This window comes from Erpetoichthys calabaricus, chromosome 4, assembly GCF_900747795.2.
Source record: "Erpetoichthys calabaricus chromosome 4, fErpCal1.3, whole genome shotgun sequence".
Taxonomy (NCBI): domain Eukaryota; kingdom Metazoa; phylum Chordata; class Cladistia; order Polypteriformes; family Polypteridae; genus Erpetoichthys; species Erpetoichthys calabaricus.
The window spans coordinates 224,822,495-224,839,058 of record NC_041397.2 but is presented as its reverse complement, the minus strand read 5'-3'; the positions used below and the strand labels follow the sequence as shown (position 1 = coordinate 224,839,058).

At 35.3% G+C, this 16,564-nt stretch overlaps 2 protein-coding genes across 2 annotated transcripts in view; one reads left to right on the top strand and one right to left on the bottom strand.

The window, feature by feature from the left end:
* capn5a (calpain 5a) overlaps positions 1–16,564 on the top strand; it is a 142,352-nt gene that overhangs the window by 57,734 nt on the left and 68,054 nt on the right. The window contains exon 3 of the mRNA XM_028800381.2: positions 4,027–4,158. Within this exon, the coding sequence (XP_028656214.1) occupies positions 4,027–4,158 (132 nt within the window). The remainder of the gene's footprint in view (positions 1–4,026; positions 4,159–16,564) is intronic.
* Positions 14,560–15,368, bottom strand: LOC114651336 (olfactory marker protein-like). The gene has a single exon (XM_028801260.2). The coding sequence runs from the start codon at positions 15,263–15,265 to the stop codon at positions 14,798–14,800; it is 468 nt and encodes a 155-aa protein (XP_028657093.1). The 5' UTR covers positions 15,266–15,368; the 3' UTR covers positions 14,560–14,797.

Below are 16,564 nucleotides of genomic sequence, written 5' to 3'. Positions count from 1 at the left end.
GGTTTTTATCAAGATTAGCAGATGAGCCAAGAGAACATCCATGGTGCACGCATTACATTTAAAAACATAGATGGAATCACAGACTACTCCATAATGAATTGATCAATTAATTTCTAGCAAAAAGATAAGAATTAACCACTGATTATGTCGTCTGAAATGAGTAATCCGCATTAGGGTTTCCTGGACTTGCTTGCCCCGATAGGTTTAAAGGTAAAAAATAATTTGAAATACAAGTCTTTTCTGTTCCTTAAACTATTTTAGAGAAAAAACACAAAGACAACTCCTGTAAAGTAAAATAAGTCTACAACTTGTTCAGGATGGATTTGTGGATAGTTGACCAAAGAACATTTTACAGTGATCCCTCGCTATATCGCGCTTCGCCTTTCGTGGCTTCACTCTATCGCGGATTTTATATGTAAGCATATTTAAATATATATCGCAGATTTTTTGCTGGTTCGCGGATTTCTGCGGACAATGGGTCTTTTAATTTCTGGTACATGCTTCCTCAGTTGGTTTGCCCAGTTGATTTCATACAAGGGACGCTATTGGCAGATGGCTGAGAAGCTATTCAACTTACTTTTCTCTCTCTCCCTCTCTTGCGCTGACTTTCTCTGATCCTGACGTAGGGGGATTGAGCAGGGGGGCTGTTCGCACACCTAGACGATACGGACGCTCGTCTAAAAATGCTGAAAGATTATCTTCACGTTGCTATCTTCTGTGCAGCTGCTTCCTGAAGCGACATACTGCACGGTGCTTCGCATACTTAAAAGCTCGAAGGGCATGTATTGATTTTTGACTGTTTATTTTTCTCTGTCTCTCTCTCTCTCTCTCTCTCTCTCTCTCTCTCTCCCTCTCCCAGCTCCTGACGGAGGGGGTGTGAGCTGCCGCCTTCAACAGCTTTGTACCGGCGGTGCTTCGCATACTTAAAAGCCAAACAGCCCTATTGATTTGTTTGCTTTCCTCTGTCTTTCTGACAGTCTGTGCTCCTGACGTGCACTCCTTTGAAGAGGAAGATATGTTTGCATTCTTTTAATTGTGAGACAGGACTGTCATCTCTGTCTTGTCATGGAGCACAGTTTAAACTTTTGAAAAAGAGACAAATGTTTGTTTGCAGTGTTTGAATAACATTCCTGTCTCTCTACAACCTCCTGTGTTTCTGCGCAAATCTGTGACCCAAGCATGACAATATAAAAATAACCATATAAACATATGGTTTCTACTTCGCGGATTTTCTTATTTCGCGGGTGGCTCTGGAACGCAACCCCCGCGATGGAGGAGGGATTACTGTACAACGCTTCATCTAACTAAACAACAGTGTTTTCCAGACTGATCAGGTAAAGTTTTGTAGTCAGTTTCTGAGAATACTGAATGATGTGGCTATTTTCCATAAATTACTGTGGAGTACAACACTCTGAGCAGTCTGAAGTCGCTATATTGCAAAGCCTTACTATGTTACTTTTAACTGAACCCTATTTCAAACCATGGAAGAATGGAGAAAACAAACCTTGACTGAATGTGAACTTGAGGTATTATTGACATTTGCTGGAGTGGCCACCACCAAATGGTGGGGCCTGCTCCCCCTTAAAGTTGCACTGTTACCCTTGATTTGAGACTTATTTTAGAATTTTTTTCCTTAATTTTTAAGGCCACAGCATATATAATAATCAATGAATTAGGTACACTGTGACGCAGTGTTAGCGCTATCTCACTGCGTGGAATTTGCACATGGATCCACATTGGACTGTGGGATGAAACCAGAGTAAACCTAAGACATGGAGGTTAGGTAAACTAATGATGTCCCCGGTGTGTATGTGTGTGTGTGTGTGTTCATTCTGTGATGGGCTGATGCTCTGTATAAGAGGTTGTTCTTGTCTGTGCCTATTGCTTGATGTGATAGGCACCAGCTGCCCCCTGTTCTGGATAAGCATGTTTAGAGGTTGAATGGATCAACAAGTGCTGTAGTATTTTCTGCCCAAATTAACTCACTTGCATGTTGCCAATCATTAAAACAGATATAATGTGTACAATTTCAATCACAGATTACTTCACTGTTTTAGATGTAGGTTGAGAGAGGTTATTTCAATTTGAGTTCGAGCGATCAAAACAGCAGTGCCCAATGCTTATGCCTGCTAGTACAAACAAGTGAGTGTTAGTCTAAACAAATTCCCATCCTACATCACACATATCCCCATTGCAAATTGTTTAAAAAACAAAAAAACGTATTATCTGTCTCTTTGATGAAGTAAATAAATAACTTAAAATGCTCCAACTTTCAAATCAGTTGATAAGTTGCACCCAAATGTTACACTATACATACATTTTCTAACTTCGTAAAATAAGAAAGTGTTTATTTTGCCACAATTCCAATACCTAGACAAACAAACTTGTAACAAAATTTCTGTTGCTACTGTTAATGGCATTTTTGACCTCTTTCGTAATAATGACTGAATTGTTAACCAATTAGGTGTTGTAGAGCCATTCTCTTGGAGTTGTGTGCTGAATTGGAGCAAACATTACAGAGACGATCATGCAAAAATCACACAATCTGTTCTGCTACACGTTTAAAACAACCGGGTTTAGAAACTGAATGGATGGACATCAAAATGTGACTGACACGTCATTGAAATACAGAATGAAACAAGATCTTCTGTTCATTTTGTTGTCCTGCTGTCTGGGTTTGCTAAAATGCCACCACCTAAAAAGTTTGCATAGAACTTACAGATGTTTAAAAGTTTCAGAAAGTTCAACCAAGTTTCCACGTCAAGTTTGTGTTTTTACAAATCCCTCACTTTTATGTAAGAAATGGCTCATGCACGTTTCTGAGTGTAAGCAAGTTTTGTTCTTGAGGCCCTTGGAGATGGCGAAAGAAGAGTAAGAGGGAGCACACACTGATGAAGAGACTGAAGACTGTGGAAATAATGTAGCTGAAATTTCTTGTAGTAGCACATCAGTCATTTTGTTATTTTTATTTTTTTCTCCTTATGGATTTTGTCCTTTTAAGTTTTTTTTTTTTTTTTTTTTTTTTGTTTTTTTTTATAATAAAACCCTTGTTTTAAGACCTGTTAGTGTTTTGTTAAGAATTATGGTTAGTGCCAGCAGATGGAAGTAAAATAGAGGAAATAGAATGATAAATAATTTAGCTATTAAAAGCAAGAATAGTAAGTTTTCATTTGTAAAGTCCCATGTGTTATTTGTTTTCTGTACATTTTTTTCTGTCTCTTGAGAGCTTCAGCCTTATTCTTGCATTGTTAAGTGCAAGGTAGGAACTGATGTCAAGGCATTCCACTGCCAGGCACACTCATGTTAGTACCAATGCTCAGTTATACAGTCAGGCCCATAAGTATTTGAACAGAGACATAATTTTTGCAATTTTGGCTCTACACCACCACAGTGGATTTGACAGAAAGAAATTAAGATGTAATTGAAGTATAGAATTTCAGCTTAGTTTACATCTTACCTGAAGAAGGGGCCTGAGTTGCCTCGAAAGCTTGCATATTGTAATCTTTTTAGTTAGCCAATAAAAGGTGTCATTTTGCTTGGCTTTTCTCTAGCTTAGTTCAAGAAGTTTAACAAAAATATTGTATGAGCTATTTAAAAAGACAGACATTTTTATAGATGGTCCCCCTGGTGAGCTTATGGCATATTATTGGAGAAGGGTAGTTGAAACTTCCTTTCTGATGTTAAGGATTAGTGGTAGCACTGATTGTTAATATGTGATTGTATTCTCTTTGGGAGCTTTTTTAATTCTCCAGTTGTATTTATTTTTTGTGAATTATGAAATGCAAGAAATGCTGTTTTAAAAGCTGTGGGGATGTTCTAATCTATATTTTTACTTTCTCTGTGTTGGTTAGGTATTTGAACTGGAAACAAATAGCTGAACAAACTTTTAACTTTTAACAAATACTTTTAACAGAAGCATTCAGGACTAAGTTATGTTATGCCAGTCTTTATTTTACTAGCAATGTATCAGTTCTTTTGATTTCCCAACTAATATTTTACTGCTTTTTGAATCTGGCCTTATTACAGGAGCTATGTGACAATCCACACCTCTTTGTAAATGGAATCAGTGCTCATGATTTGCATCAAGGTCAGCTGGGAAACTGTTGGTTTGTGGCAGCTTGCTCTAGCCTAGCTTCCAGGGAAGCCTTGTGGCAAAAGGTAAGTATTTTGTGTTATTTTTTTTTATATTCCTTTGGTTGTAATCCTCTTGGCCTTCAGTTGTCATGTAGTGAAGACTGCTGTTATGTTTTAAGCAAATTAACCTTTTTGTTATATGGTTAGTATTTCTTCTGTATATTTTACTTTAAACTTTTTTTAACCAAATTTTAATTTGTACCGTGTTTCTTAATAAAATTGATTAAACCTCATTACATGTTTTATGTCTGCAAGTATTTATTATTTGTATAAAAGATGAGATTCAGGAAAAAAATAGTTCTTCTGGAGAGAAGAGGTAATTTTGTGACAGAATCACTTAACTAAAAGAACCTGACTTGCAAATCAAAGGCAGTGTTAATATGTTTGCTTAGAACACAAGTTTGTAACAAAACTGACGTTACTGTAATGCAGACTTCACAGGTGTATTAAAAATAAAAGACTAACTTGCTGGTATGAGCCGGATGTTTTGTTATATTGAATAATGAAGGCCATAAATAACACAATTCAATTAAGTTAATTTTTATATAGCACACTTCGCTGAGTGCAGGGTCTGAGTGTTGAAATGAGTTCACAGGTAAAATGTAATTACAAATTTTTATTATTAATTACTAATAATGCATTATTAATTACATAATGCATAGACATAAAGGTACAGATTTCTCTAAATACTTAGTTTAAAAAAAAAAGGCAGTTCCAAACTGATAAACACAAATTGAACCTAACAATATCTGTCCATTAACAAGATCCTTGTGCTATGGACCATTTACAGCAGAATAGAGGAAAACAAAAACTCTAGTTAACAGTATCCCTGGAGAAAGTAATTCTCTGGGAGTCTAGACAAAATTGCACAGAATCACAGACGTGAAGGCTTCTAGGAATTCTAGAGTATATGTGTGCTGGACTGTCTAATATAGTGACTGAAATTTTTTATCTATTGATTCCCATTCTCCCATTATCTCTGAAAGCAGCAGGAAAACTTGTAAGTAGAGCGATGGCAACAAGTACCATAGCAGGATACCAAGAAGATCCTCTTATAGCTCCTTTTATATCAACATTTTAAAGATGTGTGCTCTGTGTGTATATTTCTTGCATTATTTAGATTTATACAGACTGCCTTTACCTTTGGTATGTCATTGTCTGTTTTTTTTCAGTTAATCAGAAACAAACTCCTCATCATCTTGTTTTTGTTTTCCTTAGAAACTGAAATAAGTAATTTATAGTTTATATTTCTAAATGTTTTTTATCACTAGAATCCCCGAAGCCTACAAAAAAACTCATAATACCAGGCCACCTTTGCACCTCTCCTCATCAGTGTCTTTTGTTTTGCAAATGTATCGATCAGCACAAGCAGCAAGCAGCCCACTATCTGACTAACTCCCCAAACCCTCACCACCGCCACCACCACCCAACGGAGCTGAAGTCAATCTCAAACTTCTCCCAGCTCAAGTCTCTTTATCATGGTGTGAGGTGTAATCGGGTAAATAATATATTGTTATTTGGAATACATACATTTCATGTGTGTTCCATGTCGACAAAGATCTGTGTAAGTGAAGGATGAAAGGAAATGAGAGACACGAAATACTGAACATATACCTTAAACAAAGGTTTTCCATGCTATACAAATAATGATGTGAAGTGTATAATGTGTGAAGACTTTAGTCCAAATATCAAATAAACACGTATGCTTTTATTTAAGAATATAGTCGAAGAAAAAAAATCATTCAGTTTACATGTTGCTATCAATGAGTTAAAACCGCAAGCTCAAATGTCAATCGACAGAAAGTTGATATGTATTCTTGGATGGTGCAGAGGTAAAAACTGCTGACTTATAACCAAAAGGTTGAGGGTTCGAGTCCAGACACTCCTTGTTTTGATTAGTGAGCTGCTATTATTTTACTATAATAAAAACATACATTTGATTTGAGTCTGTAATACCCAGTTTAAATTTTGGCTGCTTACAGAAGTTAGCGCTTTTTTATTATTTAGTTTTATTCTGTCAGTGACGTTCACGTAGTACAATGAACTTGCCTCTCACTTTCTGAGTTGATGGCATTTATCTCCATTCCTTTCACAAGAGCAGCGGGCTTTTTAGTAGGCTACCGGGATTCTAATGTTGAAGGATTTTCCCCTCACTGTGAAATTTTCCTTTAGGATGTTTCATTTTATAGCAATACATTTTTTTGATGTGAATATTAGTAAGACACAAAATTAATATAAATAACACTAAACTAATTCTGTGAAAGATATGCTGTTGCATTGCCATTTAAACTCAATAGTAACTGCTTGAAACAGTTTTTAAAAAATAAATGCAAATTTTGTAAAGAGATAAAGTTAAAATAGCTTGAGAGAGGTTATTTCAAATTGAATATGTTGTCTACAGTATATTCCTGTTTTATACACTTGGTAGATGCTTCTGTCTGGAAACTGCTCATCAATAGTAAATCCAAGTAATTAAAATGGCAGTGCATGTGTGGCTGATGTTTATGCTTGCGTGTCCTTTTAAGGACGATAAGCTAGCTAAAGAGTGATGTAAAGAGCAAGAATTGATTGGCACCTGGCACCAGTGAGCATTGGTATGGCACTACAATATTAATGAATGCTAAAATTATGTTAGATATTTTTATTTTGTTATTATAGATGTTTATTTTATTATTACTAATTCTTAAAATTAATCATTGTTCTTCATTGTATATACTTCTGTATTAGTCTGCCATTTTCAAAAATTGTACTAAACATTATGGTAGATTAAACAAGTTTACCAACATCAAAATATAGTAGCACTGACCGTGTGGTGGGGGTGAGAAAGTGAGCACTTGCTTGTTAAGAAGCTCTTTCCTCCAAATATCTTTGAGTCTGGATGCATAGTTTCCAGGGAGTGTCAATCCTGGCACGGATCAGACCAATGAGATAGCTACACCAAGTAAACCATGGGAAGCTATGAATTGGCATGAGTGGTGGATGAAAATCATATTGCTTTAAACCATACGTCAATCACAAATGATTATTGTTTCTATAACATAAAGCACTTTTTAATGTTATTAGTCAAGGCCATGTACAATCTTTGTCATAACACCGCAGGGTAAATTTTCATCCTGCCAGAAATATCAGTTTTGTTCATATAGGTACAGGTTTGAATAAATATTGTATGTATTATGAAAGATCTTTTTCTATTTTTTATAAAGGTATTAATGGATTTTTTGTTTTTTGCTCCTATACAAAGGGTACAACACTGTAGTCCTGCTTTTTGCATATTTGTTTTTCCTTGTATGATATACAGGACATTTCTAAATTTTAAAATGTGTACAAGCTATTAGCACAAGCTGTTAGTTTTCATTCAGAGTTTTCCAATAACGACTGCTTCTGCCTTGATGCTTGCAAATTTGTAGAAGAAGAAACTTTGTTCTCCAGAGGCTTCATTATCTTTGAGTCTTGCTTCATCTAAATAGTCTCCCTGGTGCACCTTGTGTTTTTTCTTTGTGAAATTTTTCCAGTTGTATAACTCTAGTGATGTCTTCCCCTGGCAATGCCTGAGGGCAGCCCAGAAGGTAGTCAGCTGCCATTTTTTTACTTATATATGTCACTCTGTCCAAAGTGTAGTGAGGAGACATTTCCTCTCGTTTTCCCTTGACACTGACTTGGCTGTGGTACACTGGTAGTGCTCCCTCTAGTATTTTTCACCCCTGCCTAGTGTATATATACAGTATCCGGGGAGAAAAGTCAAATACAGTTCTAATGTACAGACATTAAGTGTTATGCTAACATAACTGACTAACTTGATTATCGTGCTAATATTTCTACCTTATTTAATTAAAAGCCAGAATAGCACAGCATTGAGTATTTTTATGTACACTTATGCCAGTGTTCTCTACTAGGTCCTTTTTGTTGATATTCATATTCAAACTTTATATGTATTGGAACCACTGAAACAGAATTATATTTTGAAACTTTGAGTGTATATGGGTATTTTGAAGGAGGAAAAGTAATTCTCATCTGTAAGAGTAATGCATCAGAAGATAAGAGAACTGTGAACTCTAGAATGAGGGTCACCATAGCATATATGACTTAGTACAGTATGTATTAAAGAGACTGCTCCCTTGGCAGTTTCTTTTTTTTTTTTTTTTCCATCACTGGAACGTTTTGTTTCTTCATCCTTCTCTGACCTTGGGCATTCCCATGAGCGACCTTAAGTAACTGTGACAACAATCTAACATTTTGTAAATCAGTTTTCATATTAGTCCAAAATTCCATTCATCTCTTAATTTTTCATTTTTACAACTGTGATTATTTGACCATTGGTGTGCACCAGAAATGTATACTGTGGTCTAGCTGAAAAAGCTGATCATACTATAGTTACTTCATTTTATTTATTTATCTTTTGAAAGACCAAATGTTAAAAGCACCTTGAACTGTTATGCTGAACAATATTTTCTTGTTCAGAGGCTATATTGCCATCTTAGGGACTTTGTAAGATTTTCTGGTTTTGACATTCACTGGCTACAAGATAATACTTTTGGTGACTAACAGCATAATTAATTGAATATGTAAATTATTATCTTGACACACAGTAAAGCACAAGAGAGTATGTCTGTATTATAAATGTAATACAAGTACTGTAATTTGGTGATTCATATACAGTACAGTGTGGGAAAGTGCCATGCTTTATTTGCTTCATAACTGCTGTCTTCCACCAGAAAAGTTGACCATCTTCTCAATAGGCAACGAAATGAACAGTGTAGGGTACATATCAGGTAGAACCTGAGCTTTATGCATCTTTCATGATTGAAAAAGTCTTTACACCCCTTCTACTTTGTCTTTCTCACAACAACTAACCAAAACCTTTTTTCCCTATTTTAAGCCTAAAGCAAAAACTTAATGGTACTTAATATCAAAAATGTACTCATGATTCAAGCCAAAATTAGATTCTGGTGCAGGGGATTATATAAACTATAAGCCATGAGAAGCAGTGTTAGCCATTGCTCTACCCTAGTGTTCCCAGATTTCCATGATGATAATTTGTCATAAAGTACAGTCACACATGCATTTACACCCTCTAAAAGAATCACTACTTCCATATGGTGAACATACAAACAAGCTATTTTAAACCATTAATTGAAAAGTGCAGTTTTTTTGCTCATATCCCTTTCAAACTGAAAGTATCACGGGGATATATGCTTTTTTTTCTTTTTTGTTTCAAGCAATGATTAAATGCCATTTTCCTACATACTGTAAATTAGCAATTAGCATTATTCACGTTTGTTCTCATTGTATAGGCAATTTCCTTACAAATCTTAACCACTTTGGGAATATTCTCCAGTCACCATTATTTAAACAACTAATCTAGTCTCATTCAGAACAAAAATTGCATCAGTCTTAAAGCTCTCTGAAGGGATTATTTATACAATTCAGCCTAACATTCAAAATATTGACGTTGAGGCAAGTGCAACTTTTGATAGTGAAATTACCTGCATACTGATATACTATGCAGAGGACACTATATCAGAAAAAGAACATCTTACTTAATTTTATATTTTGATATATATGATATGTATACAGTGAAGTAAAATGCATAATGTTTTTAATGTGTACTGATGTGGACCAAGCAAGACCATGTACACTGCCATAGGTTAGCAGTACTATTTTGTATTCAGTCCTGTAATAGGCAGGGGGCTAGCAAGAGCTGAATAGCACAGATTTTATATGCTGACTTGTGTGAATCTGAATGAGGATTTTTGCTGCAGCAATTTGAGTTAACAGGAGCTGCAAGAATAGATTAGAAGATGCACCTGCAAACAGGGAATTGCAGAAGTCAGTTTGGGGTATGATGAAAGTATGGACAGACTCTCAATATCAGAAAAAGGAGAAGAACAAGGGAATAAAACATATGCTGCAGAGGTGAAAGTAAGATACTTTCTTCATGATTTTTGTAAGCTGAATACGAAAGGGAGAATTTTAAAATGAAATAAATCATTGCACAAAATGAAGGTGTGCTAGTATCCCTGTCCATATTGAATGAAAAAAGTTTGTTTTCTTAAACTGAATTTAGTGACAATTAGCATGATTTCATTTGTGTTGCAGTTAATTTTTAAAGAGATAAGAGTTGTGCTTCATCCAACTATTACTATTACTGACCAGGTCAGTCAGGAGATTTATGGCAAATAGTCTCTTTTAACACTACAATAAATTTGAGTATTGACAACAATAATATGAATAATATAGCCATAGAGAAACATTTTGATATGAAAAATCAGAGGTTCAAAAACAGTGTTGAGAAACCTGCTAGTGTGATTGGTGCAAAGGTAAAGTGCCAGAGATAACCAGCAATGCTGTCCTTTCTTTAAAGTACAATATTATGATTGATGGTATCAAATGCTGCACTAGAGTCTTAATAGAATTAACATTCTGACATTGAGTTACAATATTTCTGCTATGTATTTCTTGAACTTCTGGTTTGATGTGTTATCTATTTACCTACTGACTGACGGACCATAAAGTAGTTTAAGAGCTGTGCTGTGCTGGGCCATGAAGCCAAACAGAAAGAGTAGAGACAAGCCCTGGACTTGGGTGCCAATTCAGAGAATAAAACACATGTCTCTGGTATGTGGGGGTACTTTGAGAAGAATCTGAGAAAAATGTGCAAGCACAAGATTCATACTCATATTCTTTAATATTACTGCCTAATCTTTTTTGTTTTTCTTTTCCTGTAACTTTGTCTTTGACATCTTGTAAAGCAAGCATTACTGTATTGTCCTGGAAGAATGTTTAGATATACAAATGCTTAGCTTATACCCTTAACCTTATAATTTGTTCAGTAGGGAATTAATACTTCTTTTTTCTTTACACTTGTGTCATGATCATTTTTATCTAAAATTTAAGCTGATTTTGATATTAAAAAAAGAAAGTAATTTTCATTTCACTGTTGCTATATCTACGATGGAGTTCTCCCTAAAATGAATTGGAAAACTAGGGAACCCACTGATTGGGGAATTAATGGATAAGGAAATACACTGTCCCTACACAGGAGCATAAAATGGAAAAGAAATGCAGGATTTTAAGATGATTATAACACCATCTTAGATATTTCAACAGGATATTCTGCCAGCAACTGGAACAAAGCCAATCCTGCAGTGCTACCAGAGAATAATTTCTGTTCCTGTTGTGCATTTTCTTCAGAAGCCTGCACTAAAAAGACAAGAACTGCCCAGATTCTTCTTCTCTATCAACACAAATTGAGCTAATATTGTGTTTTTGTATATTTTTTTGTGATTGCCAGTTTCCATGATTTGATCTACACTTGAATACAGGCTGTTATCATATCTTCTGCCGTAGGCTAAAATTAAATAAAAGTTATCCAATAACATGGTATTTTCATAATTATTTTTTTAAAGAAAAAAACTCTAAGCCATTAGGCTCTCCCACTGACCAGGGGTTTTCAAGTTCACTCCTGGGCCCACACCCCAACACGTGGCTCCAGGTTTCTGTCCCAACAAATTTTTACTTTTAATTGGACTTTTCCATTAATTAGGCAAGCTGTTATTCTTCAGTTTCTGCTAGTGTTTTTAGTCAGTCTAGAAATCACAATCAGGTCATGGTAATGTTTACAGGCTGAAGCACTTTAAGAGTATTAGAGTGAAATGATTTCTTTTTTTTTATCTTGCTTAATATTTTTGTTCTTTTTTAATGTTCTTGTATTTAAGCCATTATTTGCTAATAAGTGTCTGTGATGTTTGTTCCTGTGTATCCATTAATTGTCAGTATTCAATTACAATTAAGAGAGTAATCTCATCACAAAAAAAATAATTAAAAAGTGACAAAAAGCATTAAGATTTTTTTCGCCATACCTTTAAATGCTTAATATCTAAATCTTTAAATACATTTTCTAAGAACTGTGTTTTTTTTTTGTTTTTTTTTGCAGGTAGCATGCATATATACTGTATATTTGGTTAAGTTCTGTAGCAGTTTTTAATACAAGTCTTGACGTGGTTGTCAGCTTTCAAATGTTTTAATCAGTGGATGCTTTATTTTTAAAAATATTAATAATGTAGGATTGATGACCTTAAATAAAAATGTTTCAGATGTATAATAGCCAAATATATCCAAAGATAAATAAATTGAACTTCATGTAATCTTCCCTTGTCAACACGCATCACAATATTAATAAGGTGAACTTTCTTACAGCCCATTAATACTATGGGGAAAAAATGTGTGTACAAACCAGATTGTAGTAATGTTGGGTAATAATGTTGAGAGACATACCTATTAATTGCGTTGGAGTAGTATTTTCTACTTGGAAGATGTACTGTATGTGGTTAAAGGATGTATTTGTAGTTGATTCTAGAAATATAAATACAAAAAATAGATGACTTTAGCATGCCAGTGATTTTCCTTTTACCTGATGCATTTGAATTGTAGTCCATTTTTCTTTTGAGCTGACTACTAGACCTCCATCTGTTTGTACATAGTCTGGGGTTTAGGGACTGGGAGCTGGGTCTAAAAAGAATTCTAAATTTTATCTCTGTGGTGCTTTTTATCAAAATTTCTCTTTATCTGAATCAGTCTTATTAAATTAAAAAACAAGCCAAAGCTAAATTTCTTTCCATAGGAATTATTTGGAATGCCCACTTACCATATGCCAGCATTTCTACATCTGTTAAATTTAACACATTTGTAAAACTATTTGTGATATTTTACAATAGCCATAATTTATTTAACTATTTAATTGATACCCTAGACTAATGAACTTAGATGGAATACATTATACAGAGATGGATCATCAGTGCTTGCATTTGTGCACAGATTTCAAATTGGTGCCTGGGGGCTTGAGTCATGAGAAGCAATCGATCTCATTAGAATCCTGCCTACAAGCTACTGTCAGATTCTTTCATACTGGAGGTATACATCATTTAATTTATCACTGCTACAGTGGAACACACAGCAGAGGTATTAAACAATTCTGTCAAGCCACGAGATATGTGGCCACATCACAGCTTTTCAATTTGTTTTGGTTTTTGTCTTTGTCTTCCCAGTTACATAATTATTGCCAATATAACATTCTGAGACGTGTTTCTTGCAGTTCAATGTTGTAAAGGGTTAGAACCTTTTATGACAGTATTAGGTGTAAGGCAGAAAACATCCCTGGATACAACACCAGTCCAAAGTGGGGCACTCCCCTGTTTTTTTAATAAAAATTACTTTTATTTGCTCTGTCAATGTTAGCAGAAAGCCTGCGGTGTTATTTGTGTTGGCTGCTCAATCAATTAGAGCATGAGTTAGCAGCACTACTTTGTTTTAATTACATGATGACATATCTTTAGTAAAGGCGCAGTAGACTGTGCTGTGATAACTACTTGTTAAAGAAGTGAAAGTTTAGTAGGTTTCATGATCTTGAACTTTATTTGAAGCCTATTTTACTGATATCAATTATCAGACAACATTGCTATAAGGCGTACAGTAAGAAAATAGCTGTCAGTAGAGCGTATATATTCTGATGCGTAACTGATGCTCAGTTTAGCAATGTCAACAAAAGTTTGCAAGGATAGCATTGCAGCCATGGCATTGGCTTTAAGAATATTTCGTAACTAGATGTTGGTCAGCACACCAAATTTAGTATATAAAATGCCTAATCCTAAAGCTCAGATTGTGTGTCTGCACTTGATGGGAGTTTCATATTGGTATACAGTAGGTGCCATAGTGACAAAAATGAATCATTACGGCACCCGCCCTCCACGGGTCCCTTAACAACCCCTTTCAAATTGATCTCCCAGTGAGATTTCAGCTGTTGTCTTCATTTCTGACTACTTGTAATGGTTCTTTTAAAGTTTCTCAGAAAAACAATGTAATGAATAATTATCAAGTTATATCCTTCCACCACTAAACCAACATTATTTTGTACTAGCATTCTTATTTTTTAAAATTTAGGTAGGAAAAATGATATTTTTCTTTTAAGTAGTGTAATGCTTCATTAAGAGTGTATGCTCTGTTAAGTAACTCTCCCCAAGTGAGCCAGCTTCTGTTGCTAGTGAGGATGACTTCATGGGAGCAAGGCCTTTCCAGTTCTTTTACAGGATGGAATTTAGAAATTTAAAGAAAACTGAAAGCACTTTCTCATAATGCATAGTTCTCCGAAATACTTCATATTTTGATAAAAATAGCATGCACAACTGATAAATGTACTATAAGATTTTAAATTAAAAGTAAATCCTTGGTTTATTTATTTCAGGTTAACTGCATGTGATACACAACATCTATTGTTATCTTATTCCTAGTGCAAAGGGTTCCTCTCATAATAACAGACTGAAGAGTGCTTTGTAAAGAACCTTCAGTTTTCCCCACTGAGATGCTAATTTGGATGAAACATGGTACACTTTGTTTCAGTGTGTTTCAATTAAAATTCAGAACACATGAATATTCCTTGTTAACTCTATGTACTTTATAGATTTTTGGCTGATTGCTTGCCAATAAAATATACAACTCACAAAGCAGAATGACAAACCAAAGTGACAAACACAAGAAGAAATTTAAAGAAATTATACCTCAGTGAAGCACAAGTTACTTAATTAGTACGTAGGAAAAAACAAAACACAGGTTTAAGCAGAACGATCAATGAAAAGTCAAGCTTAGTCATGTTTGCTCTTCCAAGTCTACTTCACACTTTAAAAATTATGGAACAGTTGATGTCATCTGGAGTTATGTCATCTTGAAATGTCACCAGGAAGTACATCACTTTCCTGATCCTGGCTAGATCTGCAATCCTCTCACCAAACTCTTGTGTATCTGCTTCATAGTGATTGACTTCACCATCCCCTTCGGTCTTCCAAAAGATTCCAGATGGATCCAGCAGCTGCCGGGTCATAAGGTTGGTGAGGTCGGGTGTGTAGTGCTGAGAGGTCCCAGTGATGATGATTTTCCCAGTGGCATTCAGGTTAATGTTCCACCTCAGAAACTTGAGCTGCTGTTCAGAAAAGTCTAGGCGATACACATACTCATTGGGAAGCAGAAGCTTCTCGCCATCCTGTGGTCTCTGGTTTTTTTGCTCAAGACTCTTGACTCTCAGCCTCATGCATTCTGTTAGGTGGAAGTCTTGATTGAAGATTAGCTCCATTTCGGAGGCCATGGTTCTTTTCAGGCTTAAAAATGTTTTTAGCTGGTTCTCTTCTCCCCAGCTAGCCCTGTCTGCCAGCACACTTAGAAGAGTATTGATTTGGCTGCTCAGACAGTGAGGGGGAATATGTTGATGTGCTCAGTAGTGGCGCTAGGCAACAAAATGCAATGACGTATGAAGCTGCAACCAGGGGATTTTCCTCTGGGCACCCAGGGGTACTTATGCCAAAGCTTTCTTCCTACGCTGTGTTTCTCTAAAGGGGTGTCAGCTATTAAAATACAGCACCTGGCTAAGCTCTCTTTCCTGTTTTCCTTACATGACATTGCAACTAATACTGCAGTCTTGAACAGTGTTTTGTTTTTTATTTTTATTTTTTGATCCAACACAGCTTCTTTACTTGATGTTATAGAAATTTTGATGTCTAAGTGGTACCAGTATTTTATTTCTCATATGCTGAACTCTCTCTTTTCTGTTGCAGTCTTTTAAAAGATATTTTCTGGAAACACCTTCTTATTTTGTATTGCAATAAATCATGTTAATAATTTATTTATATGGTCTTTTCTGTTTAAATTATCAGTACTCGCTGGTTGTTGGTTGCCTGCAAAATCTACATAACCTTACAAAATTTAATACACATGGGAATAGACAGTACTGTTATTCAATATTTTATCTTTTTTGGCAGTTGCACATTATGTGTCAGTTGATGTCTGTCTGGCATTGATTACCCTTTATAATCAAATTGACAAATGCTTTTCCTTAATACATGAGCAGAACTGTATAAAATGTCTGCTGATCTTCAGTTTGTCATAAAAGCAGCTTCTAAACTGCAGAACAAGATTAGTTAAACATGGAATTTAAGTATATCTGTGCTCATTTCCCCTCAACAATTAAATTGATCTTGGCACATATTTTAATGAGGTACCAGATATGCTTAATTGAGAGATGAGCAAAATACTCGAAGCCAAACTATTTACAAAAAAAATAAGCTGACAAACTCTTTAGTGTAACCTTAGCTAAAAACCCCTGACTACCGCCTAGACATCAGTACAGTAGGGCAATGAAACTACATTGTGCCATTTGTATTCCAAGAATTGCAACCATTCTGAGGTCCATACCTCCCATTGGAGGACATATCATTGCTATTGAGGTGATTACTTTATTCTGGCCAGCCTCACTCTAGGTCATCTCAGGCCCCCATCATACCACCTAACGTTTCCAGTGATTTTCAGGCATAGTAGCCTTTGCTTACATAATCATGGTGAGTTGTGAATAGTCATGGCACACACATGTGATGATGACCAGTTATTTAGT